Raw genomic sequence first — 27,603 nt, 5'->3', positions numbered from 1 at the left:
GGTTTTACTTTAGGGATTATGTGGCCGTGTCACGTGGTCGACCCGAGTGATGGGTTTGGGGCGTGACAGATTGCATCCAACACTATAATTGTTTTAGCTTAAGGAACACATAGTTATCATTTGATGAAGTTAAGGTCATTTCTCTAAAGTGGTTAAAGCACGAGTATGCACATAATTATCTAAATTAACTTGAAACGGACTTTGGTCTCTACAAGCACTAGAGAACTAATATTCACATCCATATCAAGTGACCCGTAGAGTTTACACTTTTACAGTGAGTAAAATGCTTGAGGTAGACATTCGGTAGCAATAGTTTTGACAAGCTTTCGAGGTGAAAACACCACAGATCAGCTACACTCCCATGATAATACGCCACTATCACAAAATTCAGGATGTAAGTTTTGCTGAATTATGAAAACCACCAGGCATGCTGTGATCATTTTTTTTTTTCTTGACAAGATCTGGATAAGAGTACGTCAGCTTTGGGTTTGGTTTTCAGTCAACTAGTAGGATAACTTAGTCTTCCTATATTAGTTAACACATCATTTATGATGTATCCAAGTATGCAACCAATTTTTTTCTTCCATAAATACCATTTCTACCAACTATATTGTCTTCATGCATGGTATCTCATATACTGTGGAGGAACAGGACAAATATAGATATCTTTTTTGATGTAAGCACAAGTATCACTATTGATCTTTTGTTTTGAATTTATTTAGGAATTTGATATTGCAGAAAATGATTTGATTATTCACATTCACTTGTTTTCAGAACCTTTGTTGAGATTTATTACTGACACCAGAGATGTGAGAGTCCATGCAAGCTGCTCCTTAACTAAAATTTGACTATCTGTGGCTGGTGATCATGAACATAATCAGCTCCCCTAAAGGAGATTTCAGATGCAAAGACATTTCTCTCTTTTCTACAAGTTCTTGGGACTTCAGTGGTGCCCAATTCTCTGGTTGAATCTATTATTTTTAGTTTGTTATTAATCAAGGCAGTCGGACTGGAATTTTTCTTCTAGGTTATATATGCATGCGTTGTATATACATACACACTTTGTTTAAGTAGAGCAAGATAAACTTGTAGCTGTTTCGAGTCATCCCCTTGAAATAGCAAGGAAACATATAGGAAAGAACAGCAACCATGTCAAAACATAAAATAGGACTCATTTTTCGGAGCACTCTGGTTAATATTATGTTTAAATTGAAAAACAATAATTTCTAACATGCAAAGCCTATCATACATTCTCATTTTAATTACAGTGTTGCAAATGACTGAGAAACTGAAAAACTCAAGATAAGTACAACAAGGAGAAAAGGGAATTATATATTACAGAATAAAACACCAATTACAGGTCCCAATCTCCAGTCAAACAGATACAAGGAATGGTTACAGACATGACACAATCAAGAAAGCTTCCTTATTACATATCTTACACATTAGACCAAACCAAAGAGGGCATCCACTTCAACTGGCTGGTCCTTCATCCACTTTTTAATAAATAAAGCTTGTATAATTGCAACATGATAACTCTATAATGCAGTATATGTACAAGAAATGACAAACCAAACTGTTTGAGGTGGGCTGGAGCACAACAATCCTATAGCAAGAATAAGGAATGGGAGAGCGCAAATGCTAAGCTCAATACCAAACGGGTATGCAAACAAACAAGACTAAGATGATAAAAGGCCAAGGAACATTTCAAAGCACCGGGCAACACACATCAGATACAGACCTAAGAACAACTTTTGATGAAAAACAGGAGAAGGTCCATGGCTCACCAAAAAAGGCAACAAGAAGAACCTACAAATAGATTATCACAATATTGGGACAAAGATGATTTTTCAGAGCTTCTAAATATGAAAATGTTTAGAGAGATGTAAAAAGACCTTCAGAAATGGCACTATTTGTTAAAGGCCATCAAGAAGAGCCTTTTTGCAGGTTGGCTGTTGAGAGGATTTGGGGCTGGGGGCTGGTGATGGCAGGCCAATTATACTCAGCAAGAAACGCCTCTCCTGGACCATACAACAAAGCTATGTATTAATTTAAGAGAGAGAACACTATGAAATACTAACATATTAGATGAAAGCAAATGCAATTGTTACAAAGAACATAAAGCACCAGCTTCGTCCCTACTAAATCATCTAGGTTCAATTTTTCCCCTGGAATATAAAAGAAAGTAACACCACATACAGTCAGCATTACCCTGCTAAATAATATTATTAACTATTTCAACATCTTCCTTCACTTGATTCATGCAGGCACATATAAGTTTTCCTCCAATATTATGTGATGCTAATCCAAAATGTACCTTTCATGTTTTAGGCGAAAGAAAGGCTCACAGTCATCTTTTTTCTGTTTCTACTTGCTATCTGAGGAGCCTTTGAGTCTATGGGATTTGTGTCTATTTGAATATGCTACAAGAACACAGGAAGACACTAAAATCATTGCTTACACTTGCTGTAAATTCTGGGGTTCGAATCCCATCTGCTAATGATCGGAAAGGTGGGGTTGTTGGAAGAGGTGAGGCAAACTGAGAATTAGAAACATTGCAATTGTTTTCATCATTCTCCTTTGGCCTTTTGGTAGGAGGCGAGACTTCCTCTGCAAGAAGAACAAGTTGTATTGTGTAAATACTTCCCCGTCCCAGTAACATGAATGAATTGATGGAACTGAAAAAACCTATGTTTTGTGAATATTGATTATTACCTTGATGAGTGCTTATACTTGGAAGCCGCACATTTTCATGAGGACCATTGACCTCTGCATCGTTGTTAAATGAACAATTGTCAGTCCAATGATCCCTGTCATTTCTTTGAGTTTCGAAGTGGTCAGTTGACCCCGTGCTGCGCTCTGAGCTTCCTTGACTGTTTTGATGCAAATCAGATTGCCTACACAATAGACTAGTTGTGAGTTCGATGGACATGGGCCAGAATAACAGACTGAGTTATCAGCCAAAATTACTGGACAGACAATTGTTATTACCTCAAAGATTGCTGACTTATTGTATTGGTGCCCTTTAGATCCTCCATGAGGTCTCTGAAGTCATCCAGTAGAAAATCTGTTCCAGAAATTTTCCTATTCAGTAATCCAGTCTCTTCTGTTTGGGCAAGGTAGTCTTGGATTTCCTGAATTATTATTACAATTAAAATAACATATTAAATTATAGCCTCCCAATATACTTTGCCAGTTACAAACAAAGCAAGCAGGAAGTGCTAGTGAAATAGGCTAGTAATCAGCACCTTCCAGGCATCATCAAGGCTCTCCTTGGTGTTTTCTGCATTAACTTTTTGTGCAAGGGAACTTAGCATCTCCGCTTGTTGAAGCAAGGCAGTTAATTTTGGATCATCCTTTCTAAGAAAGGTACCTTTAGTCTTATTATCTGTTTACATGCAAGATGGGGTATGTGTTAATGACATAAGAAGCAACTCCTTGAAATAAATATAGAGCAACAGTAAAAGAAATACAAGTTTATCATTGCTTACCATCACACACTGCTGTCCTTGGGTCATTTCCAATGAGATGTTGATTCAGCAATCCGCCCGCAGTGTTACAGTTTTGAGCAAGCCCTGCCAGAGGAGACCTTAACTGATCTTTTTTCATTCCATGGTTCCCAAGATATTGTTCCCTTATTTTATTTTCTTTAAGATCTGAAATATTGTACCTGTGTTGCAAAGGCAAAATACATCGAGTGTATCCGTCAGTTGCATCAATCATCAGTAACATGGAAAAAATGTGTGCTTTCGCGGGTGGTCTTGATTTTTGTTTGATGTTTTCGATACCTCATCTGCTTTGTGGATAGCGATAATTCCGTTGTCTGAACTGTGATGCATCCATTTTGAATTATGACCCTCTTATTTGGGTTCAGGAATGAACCGCTATTTTCCTTGAATAAAGCCTCATTCTTCACTCTTTTCTTGCAGAGGGTAGAGAATCGGTTCTTGACTGCATTATCTGTTCTGTTGTTAAACAAATGATATGCATCAGTTCTCTACTTCTCTTGGTTTTTATTCCTCTGTAGCATTAGAAGTATGTCAAAAATATTAGTCAGAGAAAATTACCTGCCAGAGACTACTTTTGCAATCTCAGTCCATCTGTTCCCATAAACCTTCTGAGCCTACAAATCAGTTTTTACTCTAATTTGTTATGGACCATATCCGGAGGTCAACTGACTCTCAAAACAGAAATTTGAATTAAAATCGAAGCAAGAGAACAGGGCCTTAAACTATGGAATACATGCTATGCAAATGTAATAGATAAGAGCAACTTCTATCAACTCAGATAATTCGATAAGAGATATAACTGTATCAACCCGCTGTCAGAATGATCAACCACACATATAAAGAACCATATAAACCCAACATCACATACCTAAGATATATGATAGATAATATAATCACAAATTTCTCTCAACAAATACAACTTTTGAGCGGAAAAATACTACTTTGCAATCAAACTAGGTCTAGACTATATCTAGAAAATAGATATTCTGAAAAAAAAATTAAACAAAAACACTTGATGCACTACTAATCCAATTCATACCTCACACAAGAGATTGTCCTCTTCTGGCGACCATCCACCTTTCTTACACTCTGAATTCAAGTACGAATTCCATCTGAAATTTCACCACCATGTTTCCATCATTTCAGGCCAAAAATTTCAATAAAACCGCAATCAAATAAACAAAAATATCGCTCCTTTTCTATTCTCTCTGAGCCATTTCCAACTCCACCTACCTTCTTCGGCACTGTCTCCCGCTCTTATCCTTGAATTGAGATGCAATTTTCGTCCAGCTGCCCAAAAACCCACATCAGAACCACCTCAAATGATCCAATTCAGCCATGGAAACTGTTCTATCAAACCAAAATAAAATAGAGACAGGAAAATAGAGCGAAATCCGGAGACTAACTTGATAGTTCCATGAAGAGCGACTTGCTCCCGGAGCAGATCATCCTCCTGCAAAGAAACCAACACCATCGTCACCTCAGAAACCTCTCCGCCCAAGCAAACAAAACACGAACACATCAACAAAGAGGGAAAAAAAGAGCGACCTCTGGAGTCCAGCTGACGATACGCCGATCCTTCTTCGGAGGCGCCGCCGCCTTCCCCGCCGCCGCCGCAGCCGGCGGAGCTACAGCACCATCAGAATTCATCCCCGCCGCTTCCGTACCCGATCCCCTCTCCAACCCTCCACTCCCTGCGTCATCCAGAACCCAAATGAGAGAGCACGGATTCGGTCGAGACGGAGCCCGTCGGAAAGAGGATCCAGAGATCGAATCGAGGAGATCAGCGGATCCGATCTCCAACGAATCGATGGGGAATAATTTTCCCCGAGGATCGACTAGGGTTCTCAAGAGCGCGAATTCGGATACGTCCAAAACCAATTTAAAAAACTGGCGAAGAGGTGAAATAAAACGAGGAGATGAAGAGATTAATAGAGCAAACAAGGAAGAGGAAGTGATGGATTTCACTACCGGTGCGTTTAAGAACAGCTCATACTCTTCGTGACCGACTTTTTACTGAGGTAAAAAAAATTAAATACTTAGTTGTTCGCTATTTTTCCATTTCAAAAAGTACTGCTTTCTTCTTCTTCTTCGTTCTCTCCGACGAGTCGTGAACCAGGGGTGGGGTTATTTATTGTTACCCGTTCCGGCGGTGTGGTCACCGGGATCTGGTTACCTTCCTTTTTGCGAATGGGAGGACCGAGGTTGGTAAGTTGCTGTCGAAGGTGACTGTAGCGCGGTTCGGACGGGGATTGGCAACGGGTGGGCGAGATTGGTTGGAGGATGTGGGCCCCGGCGAAGTTTGGAAATGAGGTCGGCGGCGTTATGATGATGCAATCCAATGCGGCTCTTTTTGTTTTTTTGAAAAAATAGAGGGAAAGCTCCCCGGAGTTTGGGATGAGGAATTCTAAAAGAGACATCTTTTGTAAGGACCCCTTTGTGCACCCCAGGATTATCACACTATTGACGCCCCAATGTTGCAGGACAATATCAAAAGATCTTGCCGATTTGATTCACCTGAAAACTTGATTCCTCTTCGAGTTGGATATAATATCATTTAATTGAGTGATCTAGATAATAACACCATTCTAATTAAATATACTATTCTGTAATGCGGTTTGTCGATTAGCACTAAATGTTAGGCTGAGATTTATATGTGCAAGTTGTACAACTGGCACTAGCCAAAACTCGTGCTACCTCGAGCATGCTTATGCACCATTTATACTTGAATTATAACATTACCCTTCGATCTATGCATTTATGTGCCTATTCATATTAGATCCTCAGGTAACATCGTAGACCACGGGACAAAGCGTTAATGCTATGACTACCTAAGTGTCGGATGCAGAATTTCATTATAGCTATAAGAAACATATTTATGAGATTCATTGCTTTGATTCTCTTGAATTTAGAAATTGAAAAAAAATATAGATTTACATATCGAAATATATAATAAAAAACAGCTGCTAGATTGCTCTCAAGAAGTTTTTTGAATATATATATTATTGTTATTATAATATAGATAGAGGCCGCCTACGCTCAGCTCATTTTATGATCAAAAGGCTACTCAAGCTAGGCTCAAGCTTGAGCCAAGCCCTAGAGATATCTTTTATATTTTGATTCTAACACAACTTTAGCCAAGCTTTTTATCAAACCAAGCTGAGTCTTTATACATTTTTACAAAACTTTTAATATTTGAGGTCTGCTCTTTTATATGTGGAGCAATGAATTTTGTATTAGTCCACTCCGTTTCCAGCCATGCCTAGCCTAGACAGGTAAGTTATTGAGCTCATCCTCAGTCGCTCATAACTAACAATAGTCATTTGCAACCCTAAACATAGTTTAATATCTCTCTTGTGAAGCCGTATTTCTTATTTAGAAGCGTGCCACTCCACGCATTTTGCTTACTTTTGGACTATACTCTTATGTCAATAAATGCAGTCCATAATGTTTGAAATAAATAATTATAAAAAGAACAATTGAACTAAAAATTTATTTATGATATCTATTAAAAAGTATGACTTCTGGATGTAGAAGTGGAGAAGCAATGTCATGAAGAAACAATGCTTCAGGACCAACTCTGTTACCCAAATATTTCCCAGATTGCTGGGATTCTATGTGGATCGCCAAATGTGCCATTCACCAGGTTGGTGCAAGTTACATTAGGTGTTGAATGTGCTAAGCACCAATCTCCTCGTGCCACCTTACTTCTTTCTTTTTTTTAAAAAAAATAAGAGTGGGAGAGGAAACTTCACCGCGTACCGGCTTCCACTGGACTCTCCTTCCACCAGAGAATGTTCGATGCAGATGCGGGTAAAAATTTTTGCTCATACCCTCTCTGACTCGTGGGTCACTCCACGTATGAGTACATCACCTCAGTACCAGCTAAATTAAATAGCGTTCCCACCGAGCGTATTCAGACAGAAGGCATCCGGTTTTCAATATTTAATCGACGCTCGTGCGTTTCGAATCTGGACCATATCGATGGAAACAAAGCTCCGTTCTAACTATGGTACGATCTCGGTGGCTGCCACCTTACATTCATGGATCGATGTGGCCATGCAGGGAACTTCTTTGGTACCAAAGTTGGGCCTAATAGCTTTTTCCTCACTAAATAGCCGTTGCAAGGTTTGGATTTTATCTTTTTTTACTTTAAAACAGTGGGACCCAGCATAGTGTCAAACAGCAGGTACGGCCACGTCAGGTGTGGGAAGAATTTCGGTGCCAACGGTGGTCCTCTGACACAGATTTCGGTGCCGTATTTTAAGTAGATTCAGAAGAACGCTGTGCCAACTGCCGTTCCAAAGTAAGCAAGGTAGTCACGGCATCAGGAATTTCCTGACTCCAAAGACTAGATTCCTTTGAGACAGGATCCGCTGCAATGATCAATGCAGCAGAGCTGATGATGAACATTTATCCAGATGACACGTGCAACCAAACCGGAAGGCTCCGTGCCACGTGGTATCTGTGTACCAGCATTAGATGGAGTCGAATCAAAAATTCAAAATAATGTCATTTTCATATTTAACAGCTTTGGGAGGTCTCCCCTCGAGTTACACGCATCAGCAACGGTCAGCTAAATGTGTGCCTGTTTTAAGTTGTCATAATATATTTAAAATAAGCTATCTTTAAGCGATTTAAACTTTCTTATTAGTTTAGCCACTCATTTAGGGGATACGTGTTATTGATTGAACCCATCTAAGTTCAAAATAAGTGCCATGATGTTTTAACAGCATAATAACACAATCCGGATAATACCTAAACTTCATCATAATTTCTAACAATATTTTTTTATTAGATCGTGTCATCATTCATCATTTTTCATTGTAGCTGGTATCTGGCTATAAGCCATTGATACAACTTAAATAAAACTACTCTTACCTGGGGGATATAAGAATAGCAATCTCTTATGGGCATAAGATTGATTTTAATTAATCATTTGTTGACACCTATGAGAGGAGAGGAATGTTTGGATTCTTATGTTGAGAACTTTGTCATGCTATCTCATAAAGTACTCTCGTCATTGTAACATTAATATACTGAAGAGGTTACTGCTAATGGTTTCTGGCATGGAGTTCGTTGCCTTATTGTGGTCAAAAATAAAAATTTTAGGTATAAATTATTGTACATTCTCCCTTTTTATTTTCTTTTTTCCTATCCTTTTTATTTTCTTTTTTCTTTTTATAAACTCTAATGCGTGGTGATGATTTAGAACGGGACGGGGGCCCGCGGTGGGATGGGCGGGGTGCGGGATGTGGGGTTTAGTGGGCTCCACAGCCACAATTTTCAAACTAAGCACCTCCCATGTGTTGGAAGTAGCAAAGTCCACTCATGCCACTTTCACACATATTATTCTTTATTTTTTACCAACTTCTACAAGCAACCTCTCCCCCCCAAGGAACAATTAGAAGTTGGGCGTTTCAAGTAGAATTAAAGATTCATAGTTCAAAAAATAAAGAATAAAATTTCAAAAACAACTTGAATATCTAAAACTTTTAAAAAATAAAAAATAAAGAAAATATAATAATTCACTTTATTAATATTTATACATAAATATATAATGCTGCAAAACAAGCATGGGAGGACAAAAAATAGTAAACAATAGCAAACAAAATAGTAGTAGCAAAAACATTTAGCAAAACTACACAGAAAATATTTTTATGTATAGAGGCCTATTTGTCCTTGCTCCTTAAGATCATCAACGTCGCTAGCGTCTAAGGCGTCTCACCGTCACTTCCTCCTTGAGTTCTTTATTAATCTTCATATAAGAATGGTCGCCATTATTAAGGATAGCAGAACATTTTCGCAAATTTAGTTTCCAAACTTAAAAGTATACCTCCTAGTTTTGTTGGAGGAAAACAAAGAAAAATGAGTTATGTGCAATTCTATCTTGTCAGTCTTTATTTGCTTTCCTATGAATGTGTGTGTGAGAGAGACAGATTTCCTCCATTTGCTCTACATGTATGCTTTAGATAGAACAATGAATCCTAGTCTATTTGTTACATCCAATGAAAATGTAGAATTCTGTAGCAATTATAAAGGCTACTAGAGAGAGAGAGAGAGAGAGAGAGAGAGAGAGAGAGAGCCCAGTGTGAATCCCTAGAGTGCATCTAAAGGATCTTCTTCTCATGGACATTAGCGCCCCAGAATTTAAGTAAAAAAAAGGGGAAATGACGCTTTTAAGTAAAAAACAAAAAAACAAAAACAGGTTTTAGAAATTTTTAGTTCTATTTTCCTTTGGAAGGTAAAGGCTTTGATTGAGAATTCAAGATATAATGCAAAAGGAGCATTCAGAAAGAAGAAACGGGGCAGAAGATTGCATTTATTTTAATGTGGAATAAAGCTTGATGAAAGCCAAAGCAATGCAAAAGTCTGCAGAGCCTTCTCCTTTTCTTTTCTTTTCCTTTATCTTTTTAGAATGGAAAGCTTGTTTCGGTGCCATTAAGTAAACGATGCTTGCAGGAAAAAAAAAAAGGAAGCCCCGTGAAACAATCCAAAAGAAGAATATATAGAAAGGTCCCACAGGAGCTATCTGATGATATCTTACATCATGGGGTTACTTTGTGCTGCATGGGATTCCTCCACGGGCGTGGGATCTAGCTTTGATTTGAGAAGCCTTTTGGTTGCAGTCCTCACCCACCTTTCTTTCCACGGGCAAGCGCACGCAAAAAAGCAAGGAATTGGGATCCTATGCCACTATGAAACTCTATGTGGGTGTGCAAAAAATAAGGACGGTACAGTGGGTCGGAGGACGTTGTGGAATGATGAGACTGCTAAAAGATCCCTCTTAAAGAAAAGAGCTAAGGCTTGTCAGTGTGCTCATGTAAAGCAAGAGCAACTACTGTACGAGAAGTGTTGAATATGTTAAAGGGTCGGTGCCCCTTTCACTAAAACTGAGTGCTGGGTCAGGATCACTCTGGCGAGTGCACCTCTGAGGGAACTGTTACTCATGGTCAGACCTTTGCAAGGGGCTCTTATCCATAGGGAGTGAAACTAAGATTTTCTTCAGCAAAGCTTCCTTGTCAAATATCCAATATCAGCACATATAGGAATAACAAAGAGAAAAACAATAGAAGAATGAGCATATGTAGAAAAGGAATCCTTTCTCCAAATGAAAGAAAAAAAGGATGTAACTAAAAACCTTATATATTCTTACAATGTTGAAATCATAAACTTATGTAGATCACAGATATGGTGTTGGAAAATGATCTAGAAATAAGCCTTCCATCACAGTTATGTAGATTATCAGTTCACTACTATGGTGCTTGTAAATGCTATACGTATTCTAGTCCTGTACAGTTAAAGTTCATTTTCTTAGGTATCCTAGCTTGGTATCAATGAATGAAGTCTTAGTTCTCCACCGCAGCGCGAACTATGTTCGATTAGAGGCGAATATGGAAGCAATAATGTTTTTTAATTAGGAGTGCTGTGCAAAGTAGCTACGCATGTGCTCTCTTTTGACTAAGAGATGGAAAGACCAACGGTATTCAAATAGGGGGACAAAAAACCATTTGTTCAGATGAGAGCACTATCTTTTACCATCTTTCAACAGAGATGCTTCAAAATACTCCTTGGAACCGGCAGCTTCTGATCCGATCCTCTCCGAATGCGAGAATTTGGTGTATGGTACCTGAGTTTGGCTCCCACTTTATGACATAGACCTATGTGGATGGATTCTGAAAAAACATACTGTACAAATCTCTGTTGAGATCATAAGTTGTCAACATATTCATGCTTCAGAAGCTGTTAATATTTGGGCTTCTTTGAAGTTGGTAACATTAATATTCATTCTGCTATCCTCATATTATCCTACTTGTTTCTTTCTGTATATCCATCTTTAAAAGTTCAAGTGTAGGGGGTACTTGACAATGACAAATAAATGTATTTTGAACATATAAAAAGGCATTACAATAGCATTGTAAGATAAACTAAGAAGTAGCTTTAAAAAAAAAATAGTAAGATATTCTGAGCAGTAACTTTGAAGAAAAAACTTCAAATCAACCACAATTAACTCCGTAGAATGCTTCTCTTTTGAAATATTCTGCAATTAATAAAGAAATTCCCCTTCTCACCTCATTTGTCATGCATGAATCTGCCTAATATATTTCAAATACATTTTCCCATTATAAATGGAATGACTTCATAGCTAAATAGTTATTCAAGATGTACAAAGGACTACATAAGTTAGCCAAGATATTAGGAAGACCAAAGAAGCAAGCTTCAGGAATTCTTTCATCCATCATTGTGAATCAGTTGAGCAATCATGATATTTCCTAAAGGGGTTTTACAAGCCCTGTAAACTTAATGAAATTGGAAACGTAAAGATGATCTAACATACTCTCAAAATGAAAACTATAAAATTAAGGTATTTTTCTCTTTCTTTACACACGTGCACAAAATATATTTTATGAGTAATACTCAGGATTTGAACCTCGGACCTCCTCTAAAGGCCATATATGCACGACTAGAATTTGCAATCCTTGAAGTTTCACCATGTTGAACATCAACCTTTATAAGCGTCTTAAAATTCTCAAACAGGTACAGTTTCGGTTCTACTTACCAACAACTGTAAAGGATTTTACCTGCTTCTTAACAATTATTTTGGAAGGCTATGATGAAGGACTGTCACTCAAATTCTACAATTTGCTAAACAAATCCATGCTCCTCTTAACCGAGCATCCTTTGGCTTTCGTTCACCATCTAAAATGTTTCGCAATCATATTATCCATTTTAGGTGCATCTAGTAGGCTTTACTTCATTAAATTTTGTTTTCCACAAAGCTTTGTGTGATTTTACAATCTAGATCCAGGAGAACAGAAAACTCTCATTGATGCTACTCTTCACTTTATGTTCAGCTTGCAGGCTGAGTTCTACTTATCTCCCTATCGGAATAGCATTTCTTGCAATGCCCCCCACATCTTCTACTCAGTTTGAACTCATTGAGTTTAGAGCCCTGCTCTTTTTATCAATTAACAACAGTGCCATATTTCATTAGTCCTACATAATCTTTTATTTAAATCATCATTGCCCAAAGTTGCAGAAAGAAACAATATGTTAAGAAAAATATGCGAAAGCTCAGCTAAAAGACACAGCACAATCAACTAAATGGCATCAAACTTTAATAGTCTGACAGAAACAGAAACAGAATGACACATGTTTCTTTTGTTTGAAACCTGAAACCACGTCTTGTAATTTGCATTAGATGCATGCAAATTTTCATTGACACCAAGCTTGCATCATCTTTCCTTGTGATCATGGTACGCCATACCAGCCTAAATCTGGTGGTACAGGGCATACTGTACTAGTTTGGTGCCGATACCCGATATGGATAGCATATCAACACTCGGTATGCCAAAAAAAAATTTCGTACCATATCGTACTGACATTGTGCTAATGTGGCACCGGTACAAAGTCCGGTACCGAGACGGCAAACTTTGCTTGTGACGATACCATTATAAGTTGAATGATTTATGCCAATATCACGTGAAAAATCTAAGGCCACAAACATTTGAGAATTAAGAGAAGTAGCCAGTTAAAATACTCCTCCACAGGTTCTGGACATCATCCTCTCTCTCGTGATTGATTGGACCAGAATGTCCGCAGAGAAGAAGAGGAAGACTTTCTTATTGGTTCTTCAATGCTTTGGAGACTATAACTGATTTGTCTAGTGGTAGTTTCCCATGTTGTTTTGTTTTCAGGCTTGCCTCGTGTTCCTGTTTTTGTAACTTCCACTTTCTGAACAAAAGCAGACGAACCAGTATAGGGCTTCCTAACTCCTCTTCTTTTCTCCTTAAAGAAAGAAAAGAATGACTAGCCATTCAGCAAATATTCTAACCATTCCATTATTTCTTTCTTAGTCTAAAGAAGTGCTGGTATGTATTTACAACTTCTTTAAAATACCAGGTACCGAATTATTTTCCATCCTCTTTGTGATTGAAAAGAGGATTATCATAGAGTATATCAGACAAGCATTTAATCTCCAACCAATCCAAACTCTTTTGTTTATATCCTTTTCATCTACATTTTCATTGCACGACCATCCATATAACTAAAGCATGCTAGATTACAACGCAATATCTCAGAAATAGCATCTGAAAAATTACAAACAGCACTAACATGATACAAGATATCTTTGCAATGACAAATCCTCAACTTCAAGAATATTATGACTTATTAATTATGTACTTTCCTCTGATCAATAAGGTCTAAACATTAGTTCAGAAGGAGGCTATGAATTTTCTATTTGAGCAGGTCCAAGACCAATAGCCATCCACAATAGATGAATGCAAGATAACAAGCACAGGCAATGAATTTAATCTTAAATTTACTGAGTAATAATGCTTACATAACATTTTAGTATGTTCAAGACTTCAGGACTTGCAATTTTTAGTTAATCAAATGTCACATGAAACCTGTTGCTCTTTTATGTGACTTTAATATTCCTTAAACATGCTCTTTTCCATCACACAGCAAAGAAAATTCATAATAATGTCATGTAGAAAATAATCAAAATGAACCAGGTGACAGCCACAATCCTAGGGAAGAAAGAAATGGTTACTCTATGTGCGATACCTCATGCTTCTTTCTAAACTGATTTTCTTGGCTGAAAGGAGGAAATAAACTTCTGCAGGAACGGATATCTATAGATATCAAGAAACAATTAAACACTAGAATATATTTTTTAATCCAATATATTTTGATACATAAGCACATAACATTACCACTAGACCCCAAAAGCTTAAGCAGTCAATGAAGGGGCTAAAAATGTATATCAGATGTTAATAGTTTGAGCTTAATTAACAGAATAAGTTACACAGAGTTTGTGACTTTCTTGGTGAAGCTTTCAGTAAGTTAAGCTTTGATCAGTTTGGAGGAATCCTGATGAAATTGAAGTCTAACGTCCCAAGACAAGAATGCCATACTTTTTCAACAAAGAGGATAGCATTGTACTAGGTAAGCATATTTTTTTCATCTGGAGAGTGATAACAAAATGAGGCACTCCACTTTTTTCATCATGGTGAACATCCCGTCAACATCACGATATGACAAAATACTTTCTCCTTCACTCTCCTGATAATACATTAGCTTCCCATCTTTACTTAATTTTCATGAACGCTGGGTCATTGTTTGTATGATGTTGATTCTTAGGGTTTGTTTATCATCTAAGAGAGAATGATCAGGGACAGCACTTTGGAATTGAATTGGCATAACCCATAAACGAGGGGGATTATTTGAGTAGTGGTGGAAGTAGGATTTGATCCTAGTGGCAGGAGATCAACTAAGCTCGAAATGGGATTTAGCAGAGTTACAGTTCTTTTCTATCTTATGCATTTCAATCACGCTAATTTAAAAGTAAAAGTTAATCTCATCAACAGCAACTTAGGGGCCCCTGCATACCCATCTTGAGGTCAAGTAGCTTCCTCCAAAGAGGTGGCTGCCATAACTCATCTTTATTAAATGGTTATACGAAAATGATAGGAGGAAGGAATGATAAGAAGTGGAAAGAAAAAAGAAGAGAAAGGAAAGTGTAATCCGTCATAGAGATTATTTGGTTAAACAAAATAAAATCCAAATTTTAATTTCCTTGGAGTCACCGTGTGTTAATGCCCCTTCAGTCATGTATCATCATCATTTGCCTTGCCATTCAAGGATACAGATATCTAATGATCCATTAATTCAAAAACAAAATCCTCATCCTCCCATGATATGGCCAATTCCTCTGGTATTTTTTCATATACTCTTCAAAATACGATTCCTCCCCAGCACCAAGCCAGCAAAATAAAGCAGAAAAAGAATCATCATCTTAGATCACATCCTCTCTTAAATTAAGAGAATTACATTTTATCATAGAAGAATGTGATCTATTTAAGATCAAAATGACTCTAGATCTTAACCCATAGACAATCTAGGAGAATTATAAATATAACTACCAAATTCTTGGAGTCAAATCCAACTCAGAACAAAATGCAGAAGTCTAAGTAAATCTAACTAGTTGTGTTGGACATGGCTGCTTATTTGTGACAGAACATGCATTATGGTGTGAGATCTGTCACCTCGTATTTGAAAGGAAACAGTAAGACAGTTGAATAACTGGTTTAGCTAACTCAGCTAACCTTACACTGTTCATTCAGATATATATAGAGTTTCAGAGAGAGAAAGCTCTATTGTTTCAGAAAGAGAAACAGAAACATTTTTAACAGACTATTGTTACAACAGAAGTTTGTTATAACTAAAGAAAGAAGCTGCTCGTGGGAAGCTCGTGGGAATACGCCTCAGACATCTTGTGACTCGAAGCTTCTGAGCTGGTAGAAGAAACGGATCACTGGCCTCTACTAGACTAGCCGTTGGAAGAAGTCTGCTGAGAGGAGTCATCCAGTGAGAATGGTGGTTCTAACACCCCCCGGCAAACTGATGATAGGGGACAAACCACCAGTTTGGAACGCAAAAGGCTGAATCGAGAGGCTGAAAGACCTTTGGTAAAAATATCAGCAACCTGATCTTGGGTGGCAAGATAGTGAACTTCAAGATCTTTGTTCACAACCTTCTCTCGGATGAAATGATAATCAACTTCAATATGTTTGGTCCTAGCATGAAAAACCGGATTGGATGCTAGAGCAAGTGCTCCGACGTTATCACACCATAAAATGGGAGGTGATGGCAAAGAGATTTGAAACTCATGAAGCAACATCCGGATCCAGTAAAGCTCAGCCGTAGCAAGAGCCATGGACCTATACTCGGCCTCCGTGCTGGAGCGAGACACCACAGTTTGCTTCTTAGCACTCCAGGAGACAAGATTCTGACCAAGAAAAATGCCATAGCCACTGGTAGAGCGTCGATCATCAGGATTGCCAGCCCAATCAGAGTCACTGTAACCATGTAAGGTGACAGATGAAGGTGAATAGAGTAAACCAAAGTCAATGGTGCCTTTGAGATAACGAAGAACACGTTTGGTGGCAACCCAATGTGGTGTTCTCGGAGCATGCATAAACTGGCAGAGTTGATTGACTGCAAAGGATATGTCTGGACGAGTGATGGTGCAGTATTGCAATGCACCGACGATCTGACGATATGCAGTAGGATCAGATAACAATTCACCATCAAGAGCAGAAAGCTTCAGACCAGATGCAATCGGGGAGGCCAAAGGCTTAGCACCTTCCATCTTGGATCGAAACAGCAAGTCAGAGATATATTTGGACTGTCTCAGATGCAACATGGTAGAAGTCCTTGAAGCTTCAACACCCAAAAAATAGCTTAAAGATCCAAGATCCTTTAGAGGAAAGCAGGATTGTAAGTGAGTAAGTAACTTCATAATGGCACCAGAATCAGAACCGGTGACAAGGATGTCATCAACATAAACTAACACAAAGAGAGAAAACTCAGTAGAGTGAAGAGTAAAGAGAGAGTAGTCCACAGAAGATTCAGCAAACCCAAATGCTAGGAGCTGTTGAGAAAGTCTTCTGAACCAGGCCCGAGGAGCTTGTTTAAGGCCATAGAGGGATTTGTGCAAACGACAGACAAAATCCGGACGTGAGGAATCAACAAATCCCTTTGGTTGTTCCATGTATACCTCTTCGTCTAAAACACCATGAAGAAAGGCATTGGAGACATCCAATTGGCGAATTGGCCAATGAAAAGAAACAGCAAGAGCCAAGATAAGTCGAATGGTGGTGGGTTTGATAACCGGACTGAAAGTCTCATGATAATCTACTCCATCCTGCTGATCAAAGCCCTTGGCAACCAGTCGGGCTTTAAATCTCTCCACAGAGCCATCAGGTCGTCGCTTTATTTTGTACACCCATTTGTTTCTAATAATGCTATGATCTGTAGGTCGTGGACATAAAGACCAAGTGCCATTTTGCATTAAAGCATCAAACTCCAGCCCCATAGCAGCTCGCCATTGAGGAAGAGATACTGCCTGTGTGAAGCATGTGGGCTCAGATTCATGGAGGACAGTAGAGAGAGCTTGTAAGGGATAACGGGTGGAATGAAAGACTTTATAATCTGGGAACTGTTTGGGTTTGGAGTTGCCTGTTTGAGAGCGGGTCACTATTGTGTTTTGAAGTGGTGGTTCAGAAGAAGTATTGAGTGAAGTGGAAATGAAGAAGTTTGGTCTGTTGTCAGGTTGGGATAAAGGAGTGGTATCAGCCGGAGAAGCAGAAATGCTTGGTAACAAACAACCGGGCCCAGAAGTGGGTGAATATGAAGGTAGGGAAAGATTCATCAGTGAAGGAGCAGATGAAGTTGTAAGAGAAGTATCAGAGATTACCACTGGGTTGTGAATGAGAAGAGGAGTACTAGGAGGTGACTTGCTCTGTGGGACGGCTGAGTGCTGATCCACCGCTGTTGCTGGAAAAGAATGCTCATCAAAAACAACGTGACGAGAGACAAACACACGACCAGTGAGAAGATCAAGGCACCGATAACCACGGTGATTGCTAGAATAACCTAAAAAGACACAGCGTTTGCTTCTAAATGCTAATTTGTGGTCGTTATATGGTCGTAAGAGAGGATAGCAAGAACAGCCAAAGACTCGTAAATCAGAGTACTTCGGATGCTGTCGATAAAGCAAAAAATAAGGAGTGGTATTGTGTAAGACTTTGGTAGGTAAACGATTGATTAAAAATACTGCGGTTTGAAAGGCATCTACCCAATATTGCTGTGGTAGATGTGATTGAGCTAACAGAGTAAGACCCATTTCCTGTATGTGGCGATGTTTTCGTTCAGCAATCCCATTTTGCTGGGATGTATATGGGCAAGTCAATCTATGGTAAATGCCATGATGAGCTAAGAACTGAGTAAACTGGTTAGATAAAAACTCACCACCGTTATCAGTTTGTAGCTGTTTGATGCAACAAGAGAAGAAGTTTTCAACAAGGGATTTGAATTTCACAAATGTAGCAAATACATCAGACTTATGACGAAGAGGATACATCCAAGAAAAACGAGAAAAATCATCAACAAATAGGACATAAAATCGACAGCCACTCATTGAAGGTACTGGGGAAGTCCAAACATCTGAGTGAACCAAAGCTAAAGGGACTGTGGACTGTCGTGTAGAGTTGGTAAAAGGTAGACGCTTCCCTTTGCCAAGTTGACAGGAAGAACAAAACCCCAAGTGCTTGGAAGATTTATTGACAGGAAGAAGTTTAAGACGTAGCAAGTGTTCTAGAACACTTTCGGAAGGATGTCCTAACCGTGAATGCCAAGTATCAAGGGATGAACTGACACCTAAACTGGCAGTGAAACATTTCAACTTGTTTTGAGAGCTCTTTTGATCAGCAACTGGGTAGAGCCCGTTCTCAACCTGCCCATGGAGTAGTATTCGGTTTGTTTGATTCTCCTTCACAGTAAAATCACACCCAGTGAGTATAAAATAACAATCATTATCCAAGCAAAATTTATTGATTGATAGTAGGTTTGTAGAAGCAGTAGGACAATGTAATACTTTAGACAAGTTAAATGTGGAATTTCCAACTTGAAGGAAGGAGGAACCAATGCTTGTTATTGGCAAACCTGAGCCATTACCCACTGTGACAGTATCACCTCCTTGGACAGGCTGTTGGTGCATAAGATTGGAAGCTTCAGGAGTAATATGTGCATTCGCCCCGCTGTCTGCATACCAGACTTGATGTTCATAGGCAGTATTAGCTTCAGCGACCATTGCTGCAAGATCAGATGGTGGAAGACGACCTTGATAGGAGTAATCAAACCTATGGTAGCAATCAAGTGCTGTGTGCCGTGGTTTGTTACAAATCTGGCATATAGGAGCTGTAGTATTCATGTTTACATTGAGTCGAGATGGGTGTTTTGGTGAGTGACTGGTGGGAAGTCTAGTTGGAGACTGCTGTTGTAGCCGGGTGACATTGTTCTGAGGTTTTGGCTTCCTTATAAAGTTTAAGGGCTTTGTTTTTACAGCTGCCAGGGCGAACTGAGTGTGATCAGATTGAAGTGAGGCATTCTGAATATCAAGCATGGACTCATAACTCAACAGTTCAGCTTGAAAATCCTCCAATGAAAAATCCTTATCTCGGGAGGCAAAATTGAAGGAAGTCACAAATGGATTAAATGTTGGATGTAGACCACCAAGGACATATGAAATCAGATCTTGATCATCTACTGGTTTACCAGCAGCAGCAAGCTGATCTGCCAAAGACTTGGCGTATTCTAGATACTCCATGCAGCTTTTGTTAGTTTGAGAAAGGGTTTGGAGTTGACGCCGGATATGGGCAAGGCGAGATCTAGATTGAGAAGAGAAACGGGATGCAAGAGCACTCCACACTTGCTTGGAAGTATCCAAGCCATATACGGTAGAGATAAGCTTTTCTGAGAGAGAAGATAGGAACCAACTCAGTAGACATTGGTCCTTCTTATGCCATACCATAAACGCCGGATTTGGTGAGCCATCAGTAAGAATGCTGGGAGGGCATGCTTCAGAGCCATCCACGATACCCAACAAATCATGGCTTCTAAGCACCGGCAGGAACTGAGATCTCCAAACAAGATAATTGGAGCCATCCAGTTTTACAGAGATAAGTTGTGCAATATTGGGCATGATAAATGGTAAGGAGGTATCTCTTGGGGTGAAGGAAGACGTGGTTTCAGAGGCAGCCATTTGTGAGAAGTATGAAAGCTATCCCAGGATTAAGCGTGAGCTTGAATGCTCTGATACCATGAAAGGAAACAGTAAGACAGTTGAATAACTGGTTTAGCTAACTCAGCTAACCTTACACTGTTCATTCAGATATATATAGAGTTTCAGAGAGAGAAAGCTCTATTGTTTCAGAAAGAGAAACAGAAACATTTTTAACAGACTATTGTTACAACAGAAGTTTGTTATAACTAAAGAAAGAAGCTGCTCGTGGGAAGCTCGTGGGAATACGCCTCAGACATCTTGTGACTCGAAGCTTCTGAGCTGGTAGAAGAAACGGATCACTGGCCTCTACTAGACTAGCCGTTGGAAGAAGTCTGCTGAGAGGAGGAGTCATCCAGTGAGAATGGTGGTTCTAACAGTATTGAACTCTCTTTTTTTTCTTTTTTAAATGCACTTGCACAATTGCATTAACTTTGCTTTTAAGTTAGGTTAGAATTTTATCGAGGCTTGAGAGAATGAGCAGTCTGTTTTAGTTAAGATTATTCTTGACATTGTGAGGCATGAAATTCTCCAACCAGCAAGCACTAAGCACTTTTTCTAGAATAGCATGAGAGTTTGGGATAGTATAGGTCCAGATGGTTGCATATATTTCAGACACCTGGCCAATGGACGAATCGTCATGAGTCACTATAGCTGTGTTTATCTTCTCTTACGCTTCTTCTTCTTCTAAATTCTTTATCCAACCAACAAACAGCATTCCATTAACTTGATTCTTTCTTTGATCCTTGATTCTTTCTTCGACTTGTAAACATGCATTCTTTATATCATCAGCAATCCCCACCCAACCATATCACTCAACGAAACTAAATGTTCAATACCGACTCTCTTCTTGGGGTTAAATAAATCATTCAATCTCAACCACCTTGGCACATAAAACATTTAATTACATTATAAAAAAAACTTTCCAATTAAATTCAGAAAAATTCTCCTGTCAACCCCCCTTCTATAATATTACAATTCAAACACAAAATGAACCACAAAACCTCTTTTCCCTTCATTAACAAGAAGATCAGAAGAGAAGTGACCGAAATTGATTGCATACCTGCTGGGAGAAGAAAACCCACATCCTCACTAAAGCTCCCAACTTGGAACTCAGAATCCCCTTGCTCCGCCACCACTCCTCTCCTCCGATCCCTTCGGCCCCTCAGCCATAGAAAGGCAGTAGTCGGCGATCTCCCGGAACTTGGGCACGCTCCTCAGGTCCACCTTGGTCCCATCCTTCAAGGTGATCACTATGTCACCCCACTCGCCGATGAACCTGGGGACGACCTTGACGTCCTGGATGGCGGCGTAGGCGAAGTCGCTGCGGTCCTGGCCGGTGAGGCCGGAGATGACGGTGACCCGCCGGTTGGTGAAGCGGTAGCGGAGGAAGAAGGCGCGGGAGACAGCGGCGAGGGTGAGGGGGAGCCAGAGGAGGGTGAAGCCGAGGAGGAGGTTGGCAACGAGGTCGCCATAGTGGGCACCGCCATCGAAGAAGATGCTCTCCTCCTCGCCGCCGCCGCCGGCGGTGGGGCGAGGAGATTTGGGGGAGAGGGTTCGGGAGGGGGGAGGGGAGGAGACGAAGAGTTTGGTTCCGGGTCGGAAGAAAGGTGGGGTTTTTGAGGGAAAGGCAGAGGAAGGGATTTGGAGGAGGGCTTTGGGGGCGGCGGAGGGCTGGGAAGACAGGAGGACCGCGGCGGCCGCGGAGGAGGAGGAGGAGGCGGCGGCGGCCATTGTTTTGGCGGGCTTATCCGTTGCGCGAACTTGGGTGGCTGGGAAATGAGGCCTTCTTTCTAATTGCTTCAAAAGCCGTGCACGAGCTCACGACTAAATGCAGCGCTTGGAAAGGTTGCTGCCCGATCGTATTGGACCTGGACTTGTACCGAGGTTCTTGGGTTGGGTTACATAAATATATCTCTGAATATTTTGAGATTTTGCGAAAAATTATGAAACTGAAGTAAACTTGACAATTCATATTTAATATTTGATAAATGGATTCATTATCATAAACAGAATTTAATCACAATGAGCATGGCTTAAGAATTTTGTTATATTATCCTGAAATCATGATGAAAGATATGGATACATGTGATATTTACAATGTTATATCAGCTTGTTAAGCCGGTCAATGCGCTACATTCTATGTGTTTCTTTTCTTAAAAAAAATAAAGCTCTAGCTTATAACTTGAAAAAAAGTTTGGATTTTCATATACTTGCTTTTTTCCCCCTCCTCGCCGATAAAATGTAGAGAAGGAGAATTGTTATATGTTGAGCCTCAAAAAGCTTTGCTCAAAATTATGCTGGCTGATTGATATTTCTAGTTTCATGTAAATTTTAAGGTACACTGTATCTAGGAAATAAAGAACATTCTCTTTAGAAAGAAAATTGTGAACAAGAATCATGAAAAAGAAATGGTTAGATGTTAGATTTTGAAGAAGTATAGTTTTTATTTTTCTTCCTCTTATAGTTATATACGGTCAGAGAGTTGTAGCTATCCTTAGTTATAAAGTTTTTTTTTTAATTCCTTTTTTGTTCCCTTTCTCAATTTTGGGCGAACTTGATGAAATCAAATCAATTAGAAGCTAACTGCCTCTGAAAACAACTCCCACATAATTCTTGTAAACAGTTTTTTTATTGTACAGATGGTGAAAGAGTAATGTCAAATTTCTATTTAAAATGTTGATAAAAAGTATATTCATCTAGCGGATTCGGTAGCATGACACATTCTTTTGTCCTAGCGGGCCGAACAATGCAACTTAATTGGATTGTGTTTAATTGAAGGCAAACTCTAACCCAAGCTAATCTCCATATCTCCTAATCCTATCCCAATCTAAAGCAATCCCAAGCTAAGATTTCTCTAATTCAACCCCATTTAACATAAATTTGGGTTGAGTCAGCTTGCAAGTCACATTAATCAAGTAGTTTGAGTTAACTAAGAAATTTTAGACAAGATTTGAAATATTATTTTTGGATTAATATCTGTGGACTGAGACCTCAATTGTTCATCAATTTCAATAACATATTTACATGTAATTTAACAAATAATCTATATAAAACATAAATATAAATGGAAGCATAAATATAATTTATTTATTTATTTATATATAAGGTCGGGTCAGGTTGAGTCGGGTTGGGTTAGGTTAGATTTAAGTTGGAATGAAGGTCAACCCTATCCCAATCTATTCTAAGGTTAGGTTGGAAATTTTGACCCCAAGCCCAATCCAAATTTATGAAACCTCAGTCAGATCCTATTGGACATGTGGGTTATGAGAGGTTTGGATAGAAATATATATTTCATTCATTGCAATCAAAAGAATGATATACTAGTCCACAAACTAGTTGGTGAAAATTGGAGCAAGAATGGAGGAACCATAATAATGAAAATTTTGAAGTAATCCACTAGCTTAGGGAGCCTTCTTTGTGTTCCCTTCATATTTTCTACACCTCCAAGCTCTTCCCTTCTACCTCTCTACAAGAAAAAAAAGAAAAAAAACATGCACACCCACACGTGCAATGACACTTAAGTGAGGATCATGTTAGCATCGGCCTCTAGGTATAAATTGTACTTGACTAATTTGTTGGTAAAACTATATAGATCGGGTCATGTCTTAACATGGACCTCCAAAAAGATCGATAGCAAGTTAGGATCTCATTTGGGGATCATCTCATCTAATCTTCATGCTTGATTTGATTTTGCTAAGGCATTTACTTGTTACTCATACGACTAATAATATTGGGTCACACACGGCGCATTAGGTGAATAACAACTGCCAATTCACTGGACCTATGCAAAAACTTTCGAACTTCTAAGTGAGATCTTCTGCAATTGGTTGGATCTGGCAAAACATCCAAACTCTTTGATCCTTCAATTAGAATCTTATGCTGCATGCAGCACACTTATTAACGCAGCACTATGCTTACTTGGCTAAATCAGTACAATAGATTCAATAATCTTCATGTGGGCATATATATATATAGACACATTTGTATGCCTTAATAGACCTTTTTATTAGATGGGTCGAAAAATCCACTCCCAAACCTGACTATTTTATTTAACAGGTAATCTAATCCAATTTGCAATGGGTTGAAACAAGTTAAATGAGTTAAACGGTTAAGCATTGCCACCTAAGTAGTACTATATGTCGTCTCTCATAAGTGCACTACACATGCCTAAAGCTAATGTATATTACCCTAAATGGCCTGACATGTAAAGAGGCAAGGAATATGGAGAGAATTTTTAAACAGTAGACACTAGGACACAGTTGGCAACACATGGCGCTCACTATAAGCATCTCATTATCATATCTACCATCCAAGAACTTCGAGATATTTAATTTGTACGTATCATGGATTATAATGTATAATACCCATTCATACATCATAAACTCCCTTGCAAATATTATGAAATTGTTAATCTTATTGGGTGCTGACTTTAAGCGGACATTCATGTGATCCTATGCTCCATTACTTTAAACAATGAAGTAGACCCCTCAATTGGTCCACCTATCATTTGTTCTTCAGATCCTTGCTGATTTTTTTAATGATAGAATCAAAATCATGCAGGATAATTCTCTTACTTTAATCCAACACAATCTAATTATTAAATGATAACCAGGCCACAAAGTCTCTATGCCACAAGTCTTACAGTACCTAACTGTCAGCATATTACTACAACCAAAGAGAGCTATTTCTCTCTCCTGGAGCTTAGAAAATGAGAATTTTTCCAAGATAAATGTGCTTAAAGCCTCCATCCTAGGTCTCACATCATTGAAATTCTGAGCCTGAGCCTGGCGTAGATATCTTATCTTAAAATAAATTATTTGTTCTCTCTGGCATTGGATCTGTCAATAGAGAGTTGACTTAAAAAAAGGTCAGGATTGGAACCAACCAGTATAAGAACCATGGAGGCCTAGTATGTGGAATGTGTTTCAGATTCAATCATGTTCCAGACCTGAACCGATCCACTTGCGTCCTGGGAAACTGGAATTCTTCATACTCAGCTCATACAGTCCACATAGACTTGAAATATGATGATTTATGAGCGCATTACAAGCTTAAGAGTAGAACAAGAAACATAATTAGATAGGTTTCTTTTTGATACTTATGAATCAATGCTATAGCCCAATACTTGAACAGTTGCATTGAAGGATTTCCGATTGTAGCTTGGGAGGTATTTCTCCAGTGTTTTGACATGGAGGTAATTGTTCTGGCATTTCTATGAAGTGAATGATGGTATCCCCCACAGCTTTTCTAAGAGATGTTATGTGATTTGCTCTTATCCCCTCCAAATCTAATCTCTATGGAGTATATAAATAATAATTCAGACATTCATTTTTGGTGAGAAACTTGCAGATATCTTAATATATAGTAACCAGGTTGTGTTGACTTAACTATGGATGAGATTAGTTCCTCAACACACACACACACACACATTAAAAGCTATCAATGAGAACTGACATATGATACTTGGATCTTAGACTTTCCTAGTGATCCCTGCCCGTGTGCTACAAATTGTAGAGGAACATTGGCAGCTTCCTTGAGCTTGCAAATGAGACCAAATTAGCACTCAAAGGAGGATCACCATGTAGCTGTTTCAACAATGGACAGTGCAACAAGGACAAAGAAGCAGCCAATCATCCCTCAGACATCCAGTATATGAATTTTGTCAGATAATTGTTGTGGCAAGCTTCTTGCCCATGCAAGGACACTTGGTCATTATTCTCCCACATAGAGCAAATGCTCCTTGCCAAGCTCTGAACCAATGGACCGATATCGCCGGCACTTGCCTACCATGAGATCTCAACAATGCTCACACAGTCTTTTTTCTGAATCACTGTAAACCTTATCTTGGATACCGGAGTCAGTCCCCCACAACTTTCTTCTGTTCTGCAGTGCTGAAGAAGATGAAAAATAGATCCCAAGAGGACATGAACTTTTTAGTACAAAATTGTAATCATTATTTTGTGGCATCTTTGTTTGCACATGCTCTTTGAAGAATCTCACAGTAGCCCTTGTTGAATTCTATTGTATTCCACAACACAATAACCTTCCATCTATGACTCAAGGATATATGAGGATTGCTTGCCTAATTGCACACTATCTTTTAACTGAATGCTTTCTTTCCTTCCTTGTATTCTTCCCTTCTTCTTATTCACTGAGAAAGAAATTAAATTCTCAAATTCTTAAATAAATTCCAAATTGCTCTAAGCTTGTACATAAAAAAGAGGTTGAAGGTGAGCTTATATAGGTGATAGCTTATTTTTGATAGGCAAGCTAAGACAGATCCCATGATTTTGCAACGTTGTAGAACCGAGATGGTTCAATAATTTTACCAACCGCCCTTAAAATCTCCTACTGATTAAATTCAAGCAAACGTTTTCTACCAATTGCCAAGCAAGCCTATTATTTTTTGAGAATATTTAGTTTTCTTCCTGAGATTAGCTAAGCAAGCGTATGGTTGATCTTGGTTCTTGCATATCTTCATGCATTCATGTCACATATATATCGGCTGAGGCACAAAATCCTTTAGCAGGTCACATCATATCACTAGGTTTACAAAACTATATATATAGTCGGTCTAATAAACTATTTAACAGACTCTGATATTGGTGTAATAAAATGATGTGGCAATTGCGTTTAGAATGCTATTCTCATTGGGATATTCCTCTTAATATTATTTTTTTGGTAATTAATTAGCCGTCAAGGTTGGAAGCAAAGGCCCCGAGGCCTACTACATGTACAAGGTCTTGCAATCACTAGGCACTAAGGTCCATCGCAGGTTATCCATGAAAGACCCCGTTGTGCTTGTGTTTCTTGTTCCTCCACTGGGTTCCACCTTGAAACATAATATATATATATATATATATATATATATATATATATATATATATATATATATATATATATATATATATATATATATATATATATATATATATATATATATATATAGATTTTTGTGTGCTATATATACATGGGGTACATGGTTGATAAAGGGCAAATTGTACCCTATACCTCGTGCATCAATAACGCCATGCACCACGCTGATCAGCTTGTCTCCTTCCTATAGGCCAATCATCGAGATGAGCATATAATGAATGGAGCCCACTGAAAGAGGGCATATATATTGTACCCTATACTTTTTTGCATCAACATCACCATGCACCGTGCTAATCAACTTGTCTCCTCCCTATAGGCCAATCATCGAGATGAGCATATGATGAATGGAGCCCACTGAAAGGATGGCAAATTGTATCCTATGCCTCATGCATCAACATCGCTCTGCATCAGGCTAATCAGTTTGTCTCCTCCCTATAGGCCAATTATCGAGATGAGCATATGATGAACGAAGCCCACTGGAAGGAGACGAAGTAATTGGCATGGTGCACACGGTATAGAGTATAATTTCTCTTAATAAAGGGCTTTATATCCCTAGATATCCCCCCCCCCCCCCCCCTGCAAAAA

At 38.8% G+C, this 27,603-nt stretch overlaps 2 protein-coding genes across 4 annotated transcripts; both read right to left on the bottom strand.

The window, feature by feature from the left end:
* Positions 1–1,223: 1,223 nt before the first annotated feature.
* Positions 1,224–5,453, bottom strand: LOC103712391 (transcription factor MYB124-like). The gene is made up of 12 exons (XM_008798904.4): positions 5,058–5,453; positions 4,916–4,962; positions 4,743–4,799; positions 4,549–4,621; positions 4,068–4,123; positions 3,789–3,965; positions 3,492–3,670; positions 3,249–3,388; positions 2,992–3,134; positions 2,716–2,897; positions 2,462–2,610; positions 1,224–2,021 (listed from the first exon to the last, which is right to left on the bottom strand). The coding sequence occupies exons 1-12, from the start codon at positions 5,157–5,159 to the stop codon at positions 1,917–1,919; spliced, it is 1,410 nt and encodes a 469-aa protein (XP_008797126.1). The 5' UTR covers positions 5,160–5,453; the 3' UTR covers positions 1,224–1,916.
* Positions 5,454–10,904: 5,451 nt separating this feature from the next.
* On the bottom strand, positions 10,905–22,017 carry LOC103712392. Of its 3 annotated transcripts, none has more exons than XM_039128858.1 (2): positions 21,203–22,017; positions 10,905–11,198 (listed from the first exon to the last, which is right to left on the bottom strand). In XM_039128858.1, exon 1 carries the CDS (start codon positions 21,871–21,873, stop codon positions 21,253–21,255), a length of 621 nt encoding a protein of 206 aa, XP_038984786.1. In that variant the 5' UTR covers positions 21,874–22,017; the 3' UTR covers positions 10,905–11,198; positions 21,203–21,252. The 3 variants fall into 3 exon arrangements, with proteins under 3 accessions (XP_038984786.1, XP_038984785.1, XP_038984787.1); XM_039128857.1 differs by having other exon boundaries at positions 10,905–11,185; XM_039128859.1 differs by having other exon boundaries at positions 10,905–11,139.
* Positions 22,018–27,603: the final 5,586 nt, after the last annotated feature.

Source organism: Phoenix dactylifera, chromosome 8 (genome assembly GCF_009389715.1).
Source record: "Phoenix dactylifera cultivar Barhee BC4 chromosome 8, palm_55x_up_171113_PBpolish2nd_filt_p, whole genome shotgun sequence".
NCBI lineage: Eukaryota > Viridiplantae > Streptophyta > Magnoliopsida > Arecales > Arecaceae > Phoenix > Phoenix dactylifera.
Note: the sequence above shows the minus strand (reverse complement) of the source record. Positions and strands in the feature narration are given on the sequence as shown.

Bases quoted from the DNA above. Each gene is read 5' to 3' on its own strand.
- LOC103712391 (XM_008798904.4), bottom strand. From the start codon at position 5,159: ATGAATTCTGATGGTGCTGTAGCTCCGCCGGCTGCGGCGGCGGCGGGG. The intron at 4,963-5,057 runs GTCGCTCTTTTT...GTTTCTTTGCAG, and splicing joins TCGTCAGCTGGACTCCAGAG to GAGGATGATCTGCTCCGGGA. The intron at 3,389-3,491 runs GTAAGCAATGAT...GCATGTAAACAG, and splicing joins AAGGACAGCAGTGTGTGATG to ATAATAAGACTAAAGGTACC.
- LOC103712392 (XM_039128858.1), bottom strand. From the start codon at position 21,873: ATGGCCGCCGCCGCCTCCTCCTCCTCCTCCGCGGCCGCCGCGGTCCTC.